This window comes from Chlamydotis macqueenii, chromosome 7, assembly GCF_036417535.1.
Source record: "Chlamydotis macqueenii isolate bChlMac1 chromosome 7, bChlMac1.mat, whole genome shotgun sequence".
Classification (NCBI taxonomy): Eukaryota; Metazoa; Chordata; class Aves; order Otidiformes; family Otididae; genus Chlamydotis; species Chlamydotis macqueenii.
Genome location: NC_141562.1, coordinates 28,020,233 through 28,038,658, shown reverse-complemented (window position 1 = coordinate 28,038,658; position 18,426 = coordinate 28,020,233). Strand labels below are relative to the sequence as shown.

At 41.3% G+C, this 18,426-nt stretch overlaps 1 protein-coding gene across 2 annotated transcripts in view; it reads left to right on the top strand.

Moving 5' to 3' along the window:
* Positions 1–4,644, top strand: part of LOC104475586 (VPS10 domain-containing receptor SorCS1) — a 292,980-nt gene extending 288,336 nt beyond the window's left edge. The window contains exons 25-28 of one of the 2 annotated variants that reach the window (XM_086752150.1): positions 1,013–1,118; positions 1,293–1,453; positions 2,798–2,916; positions 4,298–4,644. In XM_086752150.1, the coding sequence (XP_086608276.1) occupies positions 1,013–1,118; positions 1,293–1,453; positions 2,798–2,916; positions 4,298–4,354 (443 nt within the window). In that variant the 3' untranslated portion in view covers positions 4,355–4,644. The remainder of the gene's footprint in view (positions 1–1,012; positions 1,119–1,292; positions 1,454–2,797; positions 2,917–4,297) is intronic. The other variant, XM_086752152.1, reaches the window with a different exon arrangement.
* Positions 4,645–18,426: the final 13,782 nt, after the last annotated feature.

The window sequence follows — 18,426 nt, the reverse complement described above, 5'->3', positions numbered from 1 at the left end:
GAAGGCACTACCTGCACCATGTTCTGTGTGTAATGCCAGATACAGTCAGTGAGGATGTACTGGCTGTGTGCATTAGCTCTGTGTAATGGCACAGGTACAGCTGCCTGCCTGTTTACAGTATGTTTTATTAGTGTCTGAATGAACAACTGAGACTGCTGGACCTGTGTATATCCCATTTTGGATGCTACATATCTTTGTGTGTGTATGAGTGAAGGAAACTGTCTCTAATTAATACAGTTTACTTTGTATATCTCAGAAAGATGCTTCCACCTGTTTTGCTTGGCTGTATTTTGCAGGGGGCTATGGAAAGGTGGAGCACAAAACCGAAGAGAAGCACAGAGGGACTTTTTGTTTGATTAGGGGTTTTATTTTTTTTTTTTCCCTTGAACCTGTGCACTCTCTGGCATGGGAGACTTGTGGAGGCAGAGAGAGCAGTGCACCAGAGGAAAGAGGGTAGAACATATTAAGAAGAGTGGAAGGGGATAAAGGAAGAAACTGAAAATGTCAGAGGTGTGAGAAGAGCTTACCATGATAAGGCATGCATGCTGAGACAGTGTCTGTGAAAGGCACTGGACTTGTAGTTGGAAAAGAACACAACAATGGTGAGTTTTGTTGCGTCAGTAAAATTGAGGGCCCAGCTGCTCATTAGTCACTATGCATTGGGAGCTACCCAAACTATCCCTAAGTAAAATAGAAAGTCAATGCGACAAGTTAGCCCGTGGGTAGCTCCAGGATCATCTAGAAAATGCTAGTTTTGGTGCCCAAGTGACCTCATTTGCAACTACCTTAGGTAAATGTCTGCAATATGTTTCAGGCTGTTCTCTAATAGGCCAGAGAGGAGAGGCCTCTAAGGAGAAAGCTACAGGGCTTCACATCAAGAGGCAGGTTAAGCACCACAAGTGGTCTGAATCCAGGTTTCTTCCCAGCTGGATTAGAAAGGGAAAGAAGCCCTGGAGATGTGTGGACAGATGAGGCCTGGGGGCAGCTCTAACCTTCTGTACCTCTTTTGCAGCTCCCTTGGTGGACCTTACTCCCAGCCACAGTGGTTCAGCTATGCTGATGCTCCTCTCTGTCGTTTTTGTGGGACTAGCCGTGTTTGTAATCTACAAGTTCAAAAGGTATGACCCTCCCTGAGCCATTTCCTTCTCCCCATTGCTGCCTTTCACTGAATTGCTTGGGTTTTCTTTTGCTGGGTTTTCTTTTTTGCAGTGATTTGTTCCTTGGTTTGTAAAAGCTGATGCCACATCATCTGCCAGAGTACCCCACAATGATGGTTTCTGTTAATGTTTTAGGAAGATTCCTGGCCTTAATATATATGCACAGATGCAGAATGAAAAAGATCAAGAGATGGTCAGTCCAGTCAGTCAGAGGGAAAGCATACCTAATATCCCTCAAAGTGAGCTGATGAGCCCTGAGCAACTAGTAGATGAGAAGTTGGAAGTCCAGCCCATAGGTAAATAACTTGCAGCATCCTGCAGCTGGTCAGACTCTGACTTATAATTGGCTAACCCTTTTCTCAGCCTCCCCTCTTCCCATATTCCTGCACACTCCTCCTCCTATCCTCTTCTGCTGCAGCATTAGTTTTGCTATAGGAAACCTTGCTAACTCTTCCCTCTCCCTCACTGCCATGTGATGAAAGGGAAGGGAAGAACTTTAGGCTTTTTCTCTTTCCTAGTTGCTCTGTGTAGATCCTCTCCCCTTCTCAAAAATCCTGCCGGCACTTAACTTGCACTATAAGGCAATTTAATTTATTTTACTGGGGCTGATGTAGTTGCGGGGCTAAACCCCACACCTGAGGCATATCCAGGAGAGCTTCAGCCACCCTCACCCTGGAACATGGAGGTGAGCAGGTGATTCGGTAAGTCAGATCTAAAAGTTTCCTGTTTGTTGATATCTTGACTGCTGTGGTCTTCATGTTGTGCCAGACCTTGTTGGCAGCTGCAGTGCTAGCCTGGCTGATTCCCAGGGAAATCGAGCAAAACCTGGGATCTCAGCATTGGACAGCTGGGTTTGCCCTCAGGCTGATTTCTCCCCCAGGCTGAGTGGTTGAAAATTTGCACAGCAGGCTTTCATAGGACCTGAAGTGAAAAGGCTTGAAGTGGGCATACTGGGATCAGTCACATATTTGTTCATGCTTATATGTTTTCTGTTACTCTGACTACAGTAAAAGTGTTGGGACAGAGCAGGGAGGTTTCAGCCTGAGGACATGTTCTGCTAAAGCCAGCATTGCTCAGGCATTCCTCAGCTTCACTTGTGAGGTGACAATTCTGCAGGCCCAGATCAAAGGTACAGTACAGGACTTCTGCAAATAAAGACATGGACCTATTTTAGAGGAATTAAAGTTTACAGCCATTTTAACTTAGAGAGGAGTGAAACATAGTTGTAACTGACATCCCTTATTTGCACAATTTCATCAGCTTAACCAAACCTTAGATCCCACTTGGGGATGTCCCTAAAACATATGGGAGTGTTTGCTAAAGTAGGCTTGGAGTCATAACTACTGCAAAGAGGAAGCAAGGGGAAGGACAATTAAGGAGGGAATGTGATGTGCTAAGATTGTGGCCTGTGAAACAACCTGGGAGGAAAAAGAAGAAAGTCTCTTGATGAAACTGATGTCTAAGCTGGAAGCCCCACTGCAATCAATACTGATCTCTCCTCACCTGTTCACTAAGGAGAGATCTGGTAGCTATTAAAAGCTTTTAAGCAGCTATTAATCAGCACACCTGGACAACCCTGCTCAGCAGAACACAGGATGGAGTGAGGGGACCAACCTTCCCATGTGGTGTTCCCCATACAGAGCAACCCCAGGCCACAGTCCAGAACCCAAGGAAAGGAAATGCAACCAAGGTAGTCTGGACAGAGGACTTCCAAAAGGCTTGTGGATCACCAAGAGGTTTCAAGCCAAGACCCGGAGCGGTGGGTCCTAAACTTTAACAATTCTTTATTTCATTTGTTTTTCTTTTTCCCCCAGAAGCCTCCAAGGTAAAATTGATGTAAGATGCTAAGGGAGAAACACCCAATTTCAGGCCAGGAAATCTCTTCCTGGAGTTAAATGGGCTTTGAGCTTCCCTTTTCTAAAATAATATACTGACTGTGATTCACACTGTTCCAAAGTCAGGAAAACACATGTTTTCACGGGTCCCTCAGATTGAAGTGGCAAGAGTCAGTCACCTGCTAGCTCTGTTCGAGGTAGCTTCAAAACTGCTCTTGCTGGTGTTGGAAACTGATCTCTTGAAGCCTCTAGGATAAGATCAGTCAAAAGCCAGTTTTGGGGATAGGTTTTCATTTGGTGCAACTGTAGTTTTCCTGGCTTTCTACAATAGCCAGCATTTTGTGTGTGTCTCAGCTGTGCTACTGGACACTATATTGAACCAGAAATTGGCCTTTTATATCTCCTTGGTTTGTACCTGTAACTGCACTAGTGAGCACAAAAGGTAAATGTGTGGGATACATAGACTCAATTCTCTATCAAAAGGAATCGTTCCAACAAACTTCTTAAGAGTGTTTTTCCATCCTGTCAGTAAGATGAATGAGGAAACTGAATCAGAGCTCATTGAGAAAATGAAAAGGTCTGGACCTAGTTGTGAACAGAATAGAAAGTGCAAAGACTCTTCACTCTCCTATACACCCACTTCATCTGTTTCTGGAAATCAGCAATTTCTTTTTTAATGAGTTTTCTTTCTTTTGGGAAAACAAAGCAAGACTGTAATTGGGTGTTTCTCTTTTGTTTGCTTGTTCAGAAACCAGGTTTTTTCAACCCCTTTGAAACCATTTTTTTTTCAATCCTGTTGAATAACATTCAGGGATCCTTCCTTGGAGGAACCTGAATTAATGACCCTGGATCATTTAATTTTTCTCTCCAAACTCTGGCAGAAAAACAACACAGTTCCTATTTTCTGGATGTGAGTGGTTTAGGCTCTTCTTTTGCAAGTGCAATGCTTAAGGTTATTTATGAAATCTCCAACACCTTATCATTGCAAATGAGTTACACATTTCCTCTGAGGACCTCAACCCCTCCTTCCCTCCACCCCTCTGCTCTGGCCTCTCCCTCTTCTGTTCACCCTTCTGCTCTGGCCTCTCCCTCTTCTGTTCAACATGGGTGAATCATCTTCATTAGCAAAAGAACAGGACATCACCTTCAGTGTGTTGAGTGACAAGAAAACATTTCTGGGAAGAATGTGTCAGTCTGGAACAGTTGAATCCCAAAGGCCAGCAAGGTGATATCTTCAAACATCTTCCTTGGCTAAATGCACTTGTTATTTACTGACTCTTTTATTTTGATCTTTTTTTGCCACAGGAAGTATTTCCACAGCTGCTGAGCCTCAGAGCACAAAAGAAATCCCTACCTATGTAAATGGTTGAATTGAGGACACCGATGTATATCTATATCTAAAAAAAAAGAGGAGAGCTCACTGCATTTGGACTTTTTAATTCTTCAAACGACAAAGGGTTTTTAGCTTTAAGCCTGTGCATGTGGACATTATACTGAGACCATAGTGGAACTGCATTGTACAGGTGTTCAGTTTTAGTGGGGGGTGGGGGGAGAGGAACCAATACCACTATTCACTCCTGCGGCCCTTCCCCTCACCCCTCCACTCTCTCTTTTTTTCTGATCTGTCTCTACTTTGTAGAAAATTCATGATGATATAGGCCAAGAATATGCATGGGGGTCTCTTCTTTAGGGAGAGGGATGGGCTGGGATGTGGGGGGAGAAGGGCTGGGGGAGGTGGGAGGGGGTGTTTAGGGTTCTTGGCTTTAGATTTAACTGCTCTTTTAGCACTTTGGGCTGCGGGAGGGCTAGCCGCCCCAGCAGACTTTCATAGGACACACAAAAAAATCACACTGGAGTTTAAAGGCACTGAATATATTCTTGGTCAGTCCGGTTTATGTCTTTGTTTGGACTCTGCCCTTTGTTCCTCTAGCTGCAGGTGCTGCCTGTGCCCCACAACTGCAAGTAGGCTGAGCGCAAGTGTGGGTGATCCCAACCACAAGGCCAGGCTCTTTCTTAAACAGCTTTTTTAGCCTACTCACACGAAGGCATCCCACTGTTAGCACTGTTGAAGAGTAACTTTTTGCCTCCTAACCTTGAATGGAACAGAACTAGCATGCATTACAGGCAGAGAGGTCTGTCCATACTGCACTTGCAGGAGGTTATCGCCAGCATGAACTTACACTGTGCTTTGTACCAGCCTTACACCTTCAATTCTGGCTAAGAGAAATCCCTAGTAACACCCTCAGCTGCATTTAGTACTGATGTTTGGATTTGTCTGGGGAAGTCCCAGGAGATCTCTGGCCCCCCAAGGCCTGTCAATTTTTTTGAAAGAAACCTTGTCCATAGAATAGGGAGCAGGGAAAGGTCTATGCACAATTTCCTATGGCCTTCTTGGCAACCCACCTCAGTTACAGATCTACAAACTCCTGCCACTCTGGGCAGAGGAGGGAGAATAAATTAGGATTTGGCCTGAGATTGTTGCCATGCATTTTGAGCCCCAGCACCAGAGGACCACTCTTGTACAAGTTTTGATTTCTTACCAATAGCATAAGCTTGTAACCTACACTGCAGTTAAAAATGAGGCTGCAGGACATGTTCACGTAGATTATGCAAGGGAACAGCAGGAAAGCAGGCTTAGGATACCTTGAACAAGTCCTGGATATCTAACTTGTGGTCATCACAGCTGTTGATTTCCAACCCAACTCAGGTAAACCTAGCATCGGGATTTTGGTTTGAAGTGCAAAGACAGAAAGACAGTAACCAATATACACTTACTTAACTGTGTTAGGTGAAGGCAAATAGAGGCCAGTTCGCAATCAGTGTAGCACACCCTGATTCCTGACATGAGTGGATTTTGTTCAGTGGACATTGTGCATGGCAACCTGAGTCAAAAACAGGAGAAAGCAGCGTTGTTGGCATTGCCTGGAGTCCCAGGGCAGGAGTTTGGTGGTGGTGGTGGGTTTGAATTTCTCCAACACAAATTGGGCATGAGCCCAAACCAACCTACTTGCTGGCAAAGAAAAAAGGTAATACTAAGTGTAAGAACATTAGACCCATAGTAGTTAAAGGATAATCACAGTACAGAGTACTCTGCCTCTTTCTGTAGTTTCTCTAAAGACAGGTAGCAACACAACAAGTTTTATGGCTTTGCTGTTGTCTTTGAAACTACAGCTTTAAGAAAGATGGGAAAAATTTGGCAGCAACTGTATAATATTCCCCACTGAAGTCCAACATTAGCCAACTTATTTTTATAGTAAGCTGATCAAAAAGTTTTCTTACAGTGTTGGAACTATTTCTAATTTTAAAATTACTTTTTTTGATGTACTTTTTCATCTTCTTCTTCCCTTTCGTTAAATACTATGTAGCGTAATGTATAATTGCTGTTGTTTATTGCTTTTACAGTCATATTTATTAAACATATTATGTCTCTAAATGAGGGCCTGTGTTTTTGTTGCTCATTTTAGCTCTCTATCCCTGAGTGGGATCACTAATGATATTGAAACAGCAGGAGGATGGTAACTTCAAAAAAAAAAGAGGTGTTCAGCAGAAGTGGGAGAGGGGGATGATAGTATGCTTCTGAAAATACAGTTCCTAGAAGCAAGATGCTAATATGAAGGTGATTTACTTAGCCCTCAGTCAAAGTGTTTTATAAAGTGAAGCTTGATACTGTTTTCTCTGTGTTACGGATGGGGAAGCTGAGGGATGCAGAGGTGCAATGCTGTTTTTCTGGTTTACAGTCAGTCAATGGCTGAGCTCTGACCAGCTCCCTGGAACTCCAGCTCTGTTCCCTGCTCATGGTTATCCTTCCCTGTACACACTGTCTGTTAAAAGTTCCTTTAAAATACCTTTTTTGAATACTCTTTTGCCCACAGTGATGAAGGAAAGTTTAAATTATTCACATTACTGATAAATCCGGTTTTACATGTGAAAGAAATTAAGCATGGGAAGTTTCTGTCAGCTTGTCAGTTGACAGTGGATGCATGTTACTGAGAAAAAAAAAAAAAAAAAAAAAACATAGCTTCTCTTTTTTTCAAGTCAGGATGCAACCACCAGATCATTCTGCCTCTTATGACTGTCTCCTGGTTCAGTTTTCTAGCCTTTTTTTTGTATGCCTGGCATAAGAATTTATATATGCAAATAAACAGTCGAACATCTGGGGTTCTGGCATCGCCAACAACCAAGGCTGTGGTACTGCATCTCAAGTCCAGGAATGACAAGTTTGCTTATTGGAGAAGTGTGTAGTTTTCACATCCTGGGCAAATCCCAGTATAATTATAACTACCAGCCTAAAATGTTAAAGCAGAGACCATAGCCCTTCACCTTTCATTCAGGCTGAATGAACAGCCGGTGCAGCCATGGCCATAGTGCAAGTGACTCTGAGACATGTGTGCTAGACGTACTTTGCTTTTATAGTTTCAGTGGCCGCCTGAATTAGAAGGCATCTGTTCTGTCCATAATCAGTAAGTCTGGTTTTGGCAAGCATCTCTAAAGCATTTTTAGATCATTCTCTTCAGTCTATGTGTGTCCTGAGGCAGAGACTGATTGTTATTTGTAGTTGTTGTCTTCTGGTTTGTATTACAACACAGCGATGTACTGCTAATGGCTGAATGCTGACACAATAAACATGTACAAAATACATATAAAATCCAATATTACTTTTCTCTGATATTATCATACCTTTAGAGAATAAAAATGTTCATTATCCTTTCTCAGAAAGAATAGGGATTTAAGATACGGTTAAAAACTTTAAGTATTTTCCTAATCTGATATTGATTCTCTACCATTATCTTAACTGTCATAAAACAGACATATGGATGGGACAGACATACTGGCTTCAGAGAGTTTTATACTTCTCCACCTAGCAGGATATTTGGGCTGAGATGCTGGATTGCTTTTCCTGGAAATCAGTAGATTTTAGTGTTTAAATACTTCTGAGGATCTGGGCCTCAAACAATTGCCTGCAGTTAATATGTGGCTACATTTAATTGCTTAAACTTTTGCTGGAAAGCAAGACTCTTAAAGCACCTGCCGAAATGCTTGTGCAAATGAAGTAGGAATTTCCAGTGACCCTAAATAAACTCTGCCTTGGTCCTGTCAACTTCTGCTGAAGATTTTTGACAATTGCATTTAGGCTAGTACAGAGAGCCGATAACAAGGGATTAGTATTTTATCTGTGTGCTGTCATCTCTCATTGAATGCATGAAAGTTTCTTTGCCACATTATATCTCTAGGTACCTTCGCTGTTTTAAACATTACTTCTGATTGCAGAGCTACCATGTTCATGACATTAAAAAAGAAAACTTTATTTTCCCTTCACTTAATGAGATGCTGTGCTTGCATTTCTCCATGAAACAGAATAATAAAACATGTGAATAAATAATACTTGAGCTAGAACAGATCCTTTTAGATTAGAGTGTTGGTATGGTCCTGGCCATAATACCCAGAAGAAAAGACTGAAGTCAAATTGTTTTCTGATTGATAAGATCAAAGTTCTATCATGTACCAAGTCATCAGATATGTTTCATCTGCAGTTTTAACTTTAGCTTTTTCTTTTCCCTTATTTCCTACTGGGTAATGTGGGTATCTATTGCTGTTCACTGTGCTGAAAGCAGGACCTAGAGGAAATCTGTGTTGTTACGTATTTCTCTGTGTGAGTATTTCAAGATGTATTCACTGTTTGCATTGTGGTACAGCCTCCCCAGTGCTAGGTGCTGGATGCATATCAGCAGTAGAGGTGACATTGTAACTGGATAAAATGAACAAAATAACGGAACACGTTTTCTGACCTCTGTATTGCAGATTAAGTCTCACATTGTGATCTTGAGTCATTTTGACAAGTGGACCTTAACCAGACCTTCTCTACATGAAAAAAAAACCTCAGCACTGTGTATGAGAGCTCTGAATGAGATGGACAGCCCAGCATCTAAATAGCCCAATTCAATATAGCATTAATATCTTGAGTCCCAGGAGGTACAGCGATGCATAGGAGACCAGCCAGCCTTCCAAGACAGTAGTTCCATGCTGTTCTGTCTGTGCAAAGGCTTGCTTTCCACTGGGATATGTCAGAGAGTTTTGAAGTTTATCCTAATTTGTGTTGGTTTTTTTTTTCCTAGGAATTTTATGAGCTTTCGTTAGCAGAGACTAAAATACATCCAGTCAAATAGCTAACCTTGACTCTAAGTGCTTAGAGAGTAGGACTGTGCTTGGATTTGTGTAATAACCTCCCACCAAGCTGCAATAGCCCAGTCATGCATAAGCAGAGTGGGAGCCAGACAACTGTTGAATTTCCTCAACTTCTCCCAGGCTGTAGCAAATCCAGCCATTGTGGAAACAAGTATCACTAACAGGAGCCGGATAGTGCTCATGTTGTGCTTTGTACTCAAATTAGTTGTGTAGATGTATCGCAACCAGAATCATTAGTCTGACATGTAAGGTGCTGTATCCACCAAACTGCAGATAAAATAAGCTGCAATCCCAAAGTTTTGAAGTTTTTATAATCTTTTGTAGAGAAGCCTTGAGAGACAAAGGTGCGAGAGAAGGAACGTAGCAATACTGTTGAGAGGAGAGTCATGATTCCCTGCCTTCGGTACAACACAAAAGCAAGAAAAACCTCTCCCTTTTTGTAACAAAATCCTCCTCCAGCCTTCCCTAGACAAAGTTGGAGATGATGGTGCTTCTGGATCTGCAGCTACCCTGGCAAATAATTGTTCCCCAGCCCAAAAGCGTGGGCCACTGGTCCCATGGACCATGTCATTCTTTACTGTGCCCCCAGAGGCAGCTGGAGGGTAGAGCTCTGAAATGCTGATTGGACTGACAGCTGCCTTTCTCTTGCTGCTTGCTGGAGAAAGATGAATAATGCATGCAGCATATTTAAATGTAGTGTTACAGAGGGCTTCAAAGGAGAAACCCTTCGATTATTAACCCTGCCTGCATGGAAGGAACATTCTTATTCTGTCACTGCAGAGGAAGCCTGAACTGAGGGGCTGAACCCTTATCTCCACACCTGAAGGGTCTGGGATGCAGCGTGGCTCCATCTCTCTGCATGTGTACTGCACTCCAGACTTGAGGGTCCCTCCCAGGGCTGAGGTAGTCTCAGTACAGAGTCCTGCTCTTGGCATTTTGCCTGAATCTGGAAATCTTCCTTAACCTATGGATATGATACAGCCTGCCCATTTTAAGTGATCCCTGCCTGATGTCACCTCAGGTGTGTGGATGAGACTCGGCACTGTAGAGAAGTGGATGCTGTACATCGTGTGGAATGTTTACACCAGATGTTTCACAACAAATAACTCCTTTTTTCCCACTTCCCACACCTGCTTAGTCCTACCCAGGGAGTGTAAGATCAAAACAATGTAATCGTCCTTCATGCTCCCCTGGAGCTACAACATGTCTGTAGCAGAGACCTGACGTTTCTTCCCTTCTTGCTGTGGCCTAATGTGCGAGGTGAAGCTGTTTGGTCTGAGCTGCAGTCCCCTAACCAGGTGCATCTGTGTGTATCTCTGGAAAGCACTTGCTCAAGAGACCCAGAAGAAACACTAATAAATGTACAACCAAGATCCTTCTTCAGACCCTGCTGCAGAGCCACAGGACTGGAGAAACTGACCTCTGAGACACTGATTTCTTGAACAAGATCTACCGTTCATGGAGTAGGTTTTCCCCTGCTGCCACACTGGTTTGTGCAGATAAAAGTGTTTTCCACTACAGATGAACTTGCAGGAGTATCTTTTGGTTAATTATTTATGTTCCATTAGACTAGAGGCCCTGGCATTCTTAACTGTCACAGGATGAAAACCAACTTGTATCCAAAATAATTTGTAGTTCAGGGAGGAAATTTTCAAAGCCACGGAAAGCAGTTAGTTTCCCAGCTGATGTTTATACTTTGAAAAACGTTCCCTTAATGGACAAGAGAGAGGCCTTTCCTGAGTGCAGATACTTTTTTCCTCACTTGAGGAAATACAGCAATTGGGTCAGTCACTTGCCATTACATTTAACTAAGCCTGAGCCAGGGTCAGAGCCAGTGTGCCCATCTGAGCTTGGATGTGACCGCAGAGGAAAGCTCCAGAGCTAGGCTGTCCACAGTGCCCCTTCAGAAAGGCTGACCGCTTTAACTCATTTGTCATTACTAGACTATTTTTTTCCCTGTGTCTTCACGCCACATTGACCTCAAAACTTACTGCTCTGCCTGCTGCTGTGGGCCTTCCTCTCCTCTTGTGCGGGTACCCCAAGACTTAGCCCACAGCCTTCAGCTGGCCTTGGTGTTTATCTGTAAAACAGTAGCACTTATTTCCTTTACAGTGTTTTGGTTTTTTTTTTGAGGTTCCTTATCTCTTTGATACAGTTACAGGAAGAGCTGGTTTCTTATAAGGCACAGTCAGGGTTATTGAAGTTAACTTCAGGGGAAAATAAAAACTGGTTTGTTTTCAGCAACACTTTGTTGCTGAAACTCCGCAGTGTGTGTTCTGATATAGGAGGATTGTATTTAGCAGCTCTTAACAGAAATGAAAATAGGATCCCTCCTCAGCAATCTGTTTTGCTTTCCTGTTAATCTAAACATTTTTATTAATTAAAAGCAATGATTCTTTAAATGTTTTTATTAATTAAAAGCAATTATTATTTTCCCTTTAATTATTGTACACCTTTTTTTCTAATTTCAAAGAATGTTCTGGTTTCAGGGAGAAGAAATTTACCTTCAGTCCTTAGTTTTACTTGCACTTTTCCTTCATCTAGATAATACTTATCCTAATTATCCTTTTTTAATTGAGATGATAATGCAGCAGGCAGCCAACATTATTTTGTTGACTTGTTTGAACTAGATTCTAAAACCAAATTATTATATTGACTCTGTTCTGAAACTCTCATTTCCATATTGTGCATAGAAAGATGCACATGCATTTTTTTTCCAAAACTTGCGAAAAAGAAAGCCCCAATTCTTGATAAACAAATAGTTAACAAGGAGAAATTATGAGTATTTCTAGCTCTAGAATTGAATCCCATTTTCAGATCTTACTATCCTTTTCCTAGTATTAAATCATGCACAAATTAAATGGTAGAGAAGCTAAGACTTGAGTACCTGGGGAAATAATAAAAAGCACGCTTTTTTTTTTTTTCCCCCCCTTTTTACTAGATGATGCCTAAAAGACCATTAACATCATGTTTGCAGAGACTCCACTATCCGGCTATCTACAGACACCTGCTGCTTGGGTGAACTGGACACTAGCTAGGCTTTGATTTTGGCATCTTTGAGTATTTCAGTGTTTTTCCAATGGACTATAAAATGTATAGTTAAAAGGAGACTTTTAGAAGCATACAGAGGACCCCTTGTGTGAATTCTAGTCATATTTTTCAAAGACCTAAAAAGGCTTTCTTTTTCTTGAAGAACAGATGAATTTAAAAGATTTGTTATAAGCCCAGCCTTGAGAGAACATCAGAGTGGTCAAGGCCCACTGTCATACAGAATTCGGCAACAGATCTGAAAGATGAAAGGATTTATTTACCTTGTGAGCATTTCCACTTGCATAGGTTTATTGCCTTATTTACAACCTGATCCTGAGTACTTGAACCCAGGATGGAAAAACTGTAGGAATAAACTCCACTACTCAGGTGCTGCATGATGTTGGCATACAGAAGCCTCTGTAGAAGGAAAGGAAGGAAGGTTGCTCCAGCCCAGGAGACTGTCCTGGGAGCTCCCATCCCCTCCTGTAGTCCCCAGGAATCCCTTTCCTCATCGTCTTGCAAGGTCTTGCTCTGACGTGATGGCTTGAGATGGCAGGGAACCTGATGTGATGCTATCTTCTCCAGCATCCTTTGTCACAGGCATCATAGCTGAGTTGGGAGAGGAGCAAAAGGGAGGGAATGGAGAAGGGAGAAAGTTTTGTAGCAGAATTGTATTTCTGTCTGAAGCTTTTTTGGCATTCCTCCAGTCTCAGCATAGGCAGCTGCAATGATAGGTAGCTTTGGGAAGGACCGATGCCATTTTAGGTAACTACTGCCATGAAGGAAACCCTCAGCTAAGGTAAGGCAGTGAATCATATGGAGAACAGCACCAGGTCCAGCTGAGGAAGTTCAGGCGCGCAGCTGAAATGGTTCTCAGAAAAGCTGCTTTAGCTGAGGAGACTCAGGGGTTCACTCCCTCTTAGCAGTGCTGTCTGGAGTTCAACACCCCATGTTCACTTACCAGAAACCCTATTAGTTAACAAACAGTGTCACTGATTTCTCACGCTGCTACAAAGTCTGCTCCACAAAGCTGATCCCAAAGGCTCCTGCTGAGAAGACTCTTTCCCTGTCTTTCCAAGCTGACCCTCATTTATTGCTGGTTAACTTCTGAGACAGAAACACTGAGAATTGTAATGCAAAACCCTCTCTGTATACGTTGGAATACAACATTACTTTTTGTTTTGAACACCAGATATCCAATTTTTTCAAAAATGAAGTTACGTTGGAGAAAGCTAAATAAAGCTCTAAACAATCATCTGTCACATTCTTTTCTTAAAAACAGTACTATTTCATTGAGAAATCAGAAACTGCATCTTTTCATAAAACAGTTCACATTTTTATTTTTGTTTCCAAAGACAGCATCTTAAAGCCTTTTAGGAAGATACTTACAAAGAGGAAAAAGAAAAGACCAGTTTCCTTTATCAGAAAGGTTTACTGATAAAGATTGCCAGACTGCCTTCCCTTCTGAATCTTGTTCAATCATAAAACACCAGCATATTATCAGTTTGTAGATTTTGAGATAAGTAATACTATCAGTATCAATAATATGTATAAATGCAGACAGATGGTTCTCCAAAGAAAATAGCTCTGTGAGCACTGAGGATGATTATCAGCATTTTTTTTGTTTGTTTGTTTGATTAGAGTTCTCAACTGTTGGAATCATGGTCATGATTATCATATTAACCAGCAGACATGTTAATTACCAAAAGACAAACCTGCAGGTTACTACTGGATTAAAGTTAGTAAAGACTCCCATTCGTAATTAAATTCACTAGAATGTTTCCTTAGCCTGAAGATTCACAAGTAGATCTTGTTTTTAAAATCCCTTTCAGCCAAAAAAACCCACTTAACTAATTTCAAATTAAACAGCTTAATCAGGATTTGAAATTACTCAGTCTTCTCAGGGAATTACATTTGAATATTATTATAATATCATCTAGGGAAATGTTTTCTTCCCAGCAATGAAAAGGAAAAGAAAAAGTAAATAAAACATTATTTTAAATGGAATTTTAATATCTTTTTCTGAAAGTGAATTCAGCACTTTTCCAGCTTGGCAACCAGCAACTGACTCTAAGCACTGAGCACTGTCACATCATTACATCAATGTACTTAGGTCATAATTAACAGCATCTATATCTTTGCTTTTCACAAATGCTCCACTACTGCTGAAAGACCAAACTGATGTTATCTCTTTCAATGAATAGTAATTTTTTCAAAGAATTAGGTTTTTGGGAAAGGAGAAACAACATTATACAGTCATTTGAGTAAAAATTCTGCCAGGTGTTTTCTCCAATTCTTTTTTTAATTTTTAGTTTAGCTTTGAATATGTTGGTTTCACTGGAATTAAACATCTCTACGTCTCCTTACTGAGCTTTTTTTATTCACCAGAGCAGAACAACTGAGAAAAATCTGTCTCTTGCTGAGATATCCATAGCAGCCAGCAGTGTTTGCTACCAAGGCACCAGCAGAGCTGACGTGAGCCTGGCCTGACTGTTCTCTGCTATTTTGAAGTGCAGCAAAGAAAGACAGTTGCACTCACTCAGTTTGAGACCTCAGCTTCAACCTGTGATCTTTTCCAAAGTAATGAACCAGAGGAGGAATCTTCTAGAACTCAGTGCTGCCGGCAGGAGGACTGGGAAGCCCCTCCGGAGAAGCCCATGCAGCCCTGCAGATGGAATGCTCCACTGTGGGATGCACTGGGGTCAGGTCTGCAGCACTGTGCTGACATGGGCAGGCCTGTGAGCCAAAGGGAAATGCAGATAGGCTCCAACAGTTCTTTTTTTTTTTTTCTCTTTTTTCTTTTTTTTTTTTTCTGCTGTATGGATGCTCTGTTGCCCCCCTTTCATCTCCTATTGTGATTCTCTCCCAAGACATCAGTGAGCAAGGATGGTCCAAGGCTGGTTTGAGAAAGGCCTTTTTGTAAAGCTGCTCCTATGGCAAGTGGACTTCATAGGCAGCCCAGGCTCATCCTGATTCAGGCCAACCCACCAGGGCAGTCAGGGCTGGAGGTACCCCCTCTTGAAGATACCCCCTTTCTCAGCCTGCTCCTTCTTCCAGCCAGCAAAGGCAGAGTGACTAAGTCTTGAGCACTAAAAACCCATAAACCAGAAAATTTCAGTTCAATTCCTGCTTTGAGCTTAGTGATGTCTCACTGAGCTGGGAAATTTCCTTCAGAAAGACATCTATTCTTAATTAAAGCACTAGTCTTTTTTGGTGTAAAAAGATTCACTTTCAGGTGAAAGCGAATTATGTGAGAAAATAAAAAGTATTCTGCAGGGTTCTGTGGAGCTTTCTCATGGCAGAAACCTCATTCAGTAACCCAACAATGAACACGAGCACAGCACTCCCCTTTTCTCTATCATTGCAGCTATGTAGGAAAGATGAATCCCTGGAGGAAGTCTGGAAGCCACCAGGACTTGTCTGAGTTTGAACACAAATGGTAATGGCATAACATTTTTTTTTTTTTTCCATTTAGTCGAATGACAGGATAGGAAAAAAATATGAGTGGAAGAGCAAATTGCAAGTTAACTCTAGGTATTTGCATCCAGAAGGAATCTATCAGTGTGAATTCACCTGCTTCTAGTGCTGGGCTTTTAAAAAATATCCTGGATTTGTAAAAAATAAAAATAAAAAATTAAGATATAGACTGGAAAAAAAATTGAGGTTTTTGCTTATGAAGGCCATTTGGCTGCTTTTTGAGCAATATGTCATGTAATCTCTTCTGAGCAGGGCAGTGGGGAAGAAAAGCTACAATAATCACCACAAATACTGCATCCTCAGGCAGTCTGCCTGCTGGTAAGTTGTTCCACAAATTAGCCATAGAAATCCTTCCTTCTGGGAGGTGACAGTGCAGTGAGAAAAGCACTGCTTAAGTAACAGTATCTGAGTACTGGTGGTCCTACTGTACTTCTACAATGGCTTTTCAACCCACTTTCATGCCTATACTATTCCAGCAAGTATAGCTCATCAGACAGTGTAGTTCAGCTTCCAGCCCAAAGCACTTATTTACCTGTCTCTGAATGGCTCTGAGGATGAAGCACTCCTTTATAGCACTTTTCATGGTACATATTATGTTATTCCAGATCAGAATTACCATGTTGCCCTTTTTTTTTTTTTTTTTTAAACCCCTCTAATCAAGTCATTGGGAAGATATTTCAGCAGGCTGATGAGAGAGAGAAAACAGAAAGGCTCCATTATGAAATGAGAACAGACCTCACTCCGCCAAATTTCCAGCACACTAGGCCTCTGCCCTTGCTTTGGAGGAAGAGGAGAGGGATGTGGTGATATGCACAGGCAAACAAGAAGTCCCTAGGGTGCTATTGCTTTAATCACTTCAGTCAGTAAGAAAAATCAGGCTGCAGTAAGTTGTCATGTAGCGCGCTCATGAATGAAAACCAGTGAAGCAAAACATGCTATGTGAAGAGACACTGTTCCTCTATAGAAGTGCTTTCAGACTTAATGCTTGGGATTTTAGCTGAGTTTGTATATAATACTACTACTTAGTCATGTAACAAAAAGAAATATGAGAGTAATGGGGCCCAGAACTGCCGAGTCGTGTGTATCTCGTACCTTACCAGATGAGGGAAGACCAAGAAATTTCTGGTCTCCTAGGTAAAAAAACTTTTTTTTGTAAGGCTTCAGTTCAACAAGGTCTTTTCCATAGGACATGACAAGCGACTGCTTGTGATGTTCATGGTGGTTCCTAATAATTGCTTCTGCTCCAACAGAGAGACTGTGGATAAGTCTTCTTGTTGAGTAAAGTGGGAGGACCTGCTAATTATAGCCTGGGTGTTAATGTAACCTTTGGCCTAACTCAGGAGTTCTTTAATTAGGTTCCTCTCAGACCTTCTGCATTTGTATTTTCAGTACAAATTGCTGATCTGTCTTTGTTGCTGTCTGAAGTGATAGGCTGGGGTGCAGGCATGGGGCCTGGTGAGCAATGAGTTAATAAGCAAGTGTGACATCAACAGGAATGGGACCAGGGGCTGGGAAAAATCAAGGAACCAGCAAAAATCCTGCCTCTGTGGTTGTCATTGGGAGATTGCCAGGATTTTGTTCCTATTCATCATCCATCATTTAGAGGGCATCTAATGACTGCTCAGACAGGATATTTTAGCTGTCCACACATTGCAATTGACCTAGAAAAGGTCAATTGATGTCCTACTGAAATCAACAGGAACTGATTAAACATGCAGCAATTGTGGTGAACGGTATTGGGTGGGAAAAACCAATGTCATTCCATTGACAACTTCAATAGAAATCTGTTGATTTTTCACCAGAAATAATCCAAATGCTCTTGAAGTGCACTGGAATTATGCTATTACCTTAAACAAGCTTCTAATCAGAGCACACACCTGGATAAGGCATGAAATTGATGTGTTATTCTTTAAACATGGAAAAAAAAATATATTGGCAATTCATTTTGTTTCACTTAGGCAGATGCAATTTCTCAATACCACTCCCCTTCCCTTCATTTGTCCTCATGCCTTTCATTATCAGAACACTGATGTAATAAAGTTAACTCTCTTTGTTTTAGTATAAAAATTACAACTGAATGCTTGGAAGCTTAACAAAGGTAGAGATTAAAATAAAACTAAATCCTAGAAAATTAACAGAAAGTACTTACTTAATCACACAAAAATATTGATAGAAGACCTTTAAACATTACCTTAATAGTAATTTCAGCAGCAGGAAAAAAAAATAAATAAACTGTGTCTTACTTTGTGTTTACAAGGCTGGAGGTGAGGTAAAAGGGAAAATAACACTATGAAATGCCTTGATGTTCTTGATTTACACCCAGAATACTTGGAGTGATGAATATAACCAAGAGATGGCAGCAGTTCATGCACTATTCATTTACTTTATTTGGTTTAGAACATATTTTTTTTCCTATAAGGTACAAGGAAATTAAGTTGTGTTTACCTTATGATGCAAATTGTTTCCATTATTATTAAAGGAAAAGGAGGGGTAGAGAGAAAGGAGAGAGGGAGGAATAATCTGATGAAGAGATTTGGAAATTTGTTTTAGGCATGCATCCAAGGACTCTTTTTAGAAAGAAATTATAACAGTTAGCTGTATAAAAAAGCTAAAAGCCAATTCCAGTTGGGAATCTCTTATGGGTGTACCTACTGCACAGCTACACTACTAACTGGTGAAACACATTTTCTGTGATCATCCATGGTTCTAGGACTGCAAATCCACACCCCATTTCCACAGGCAAG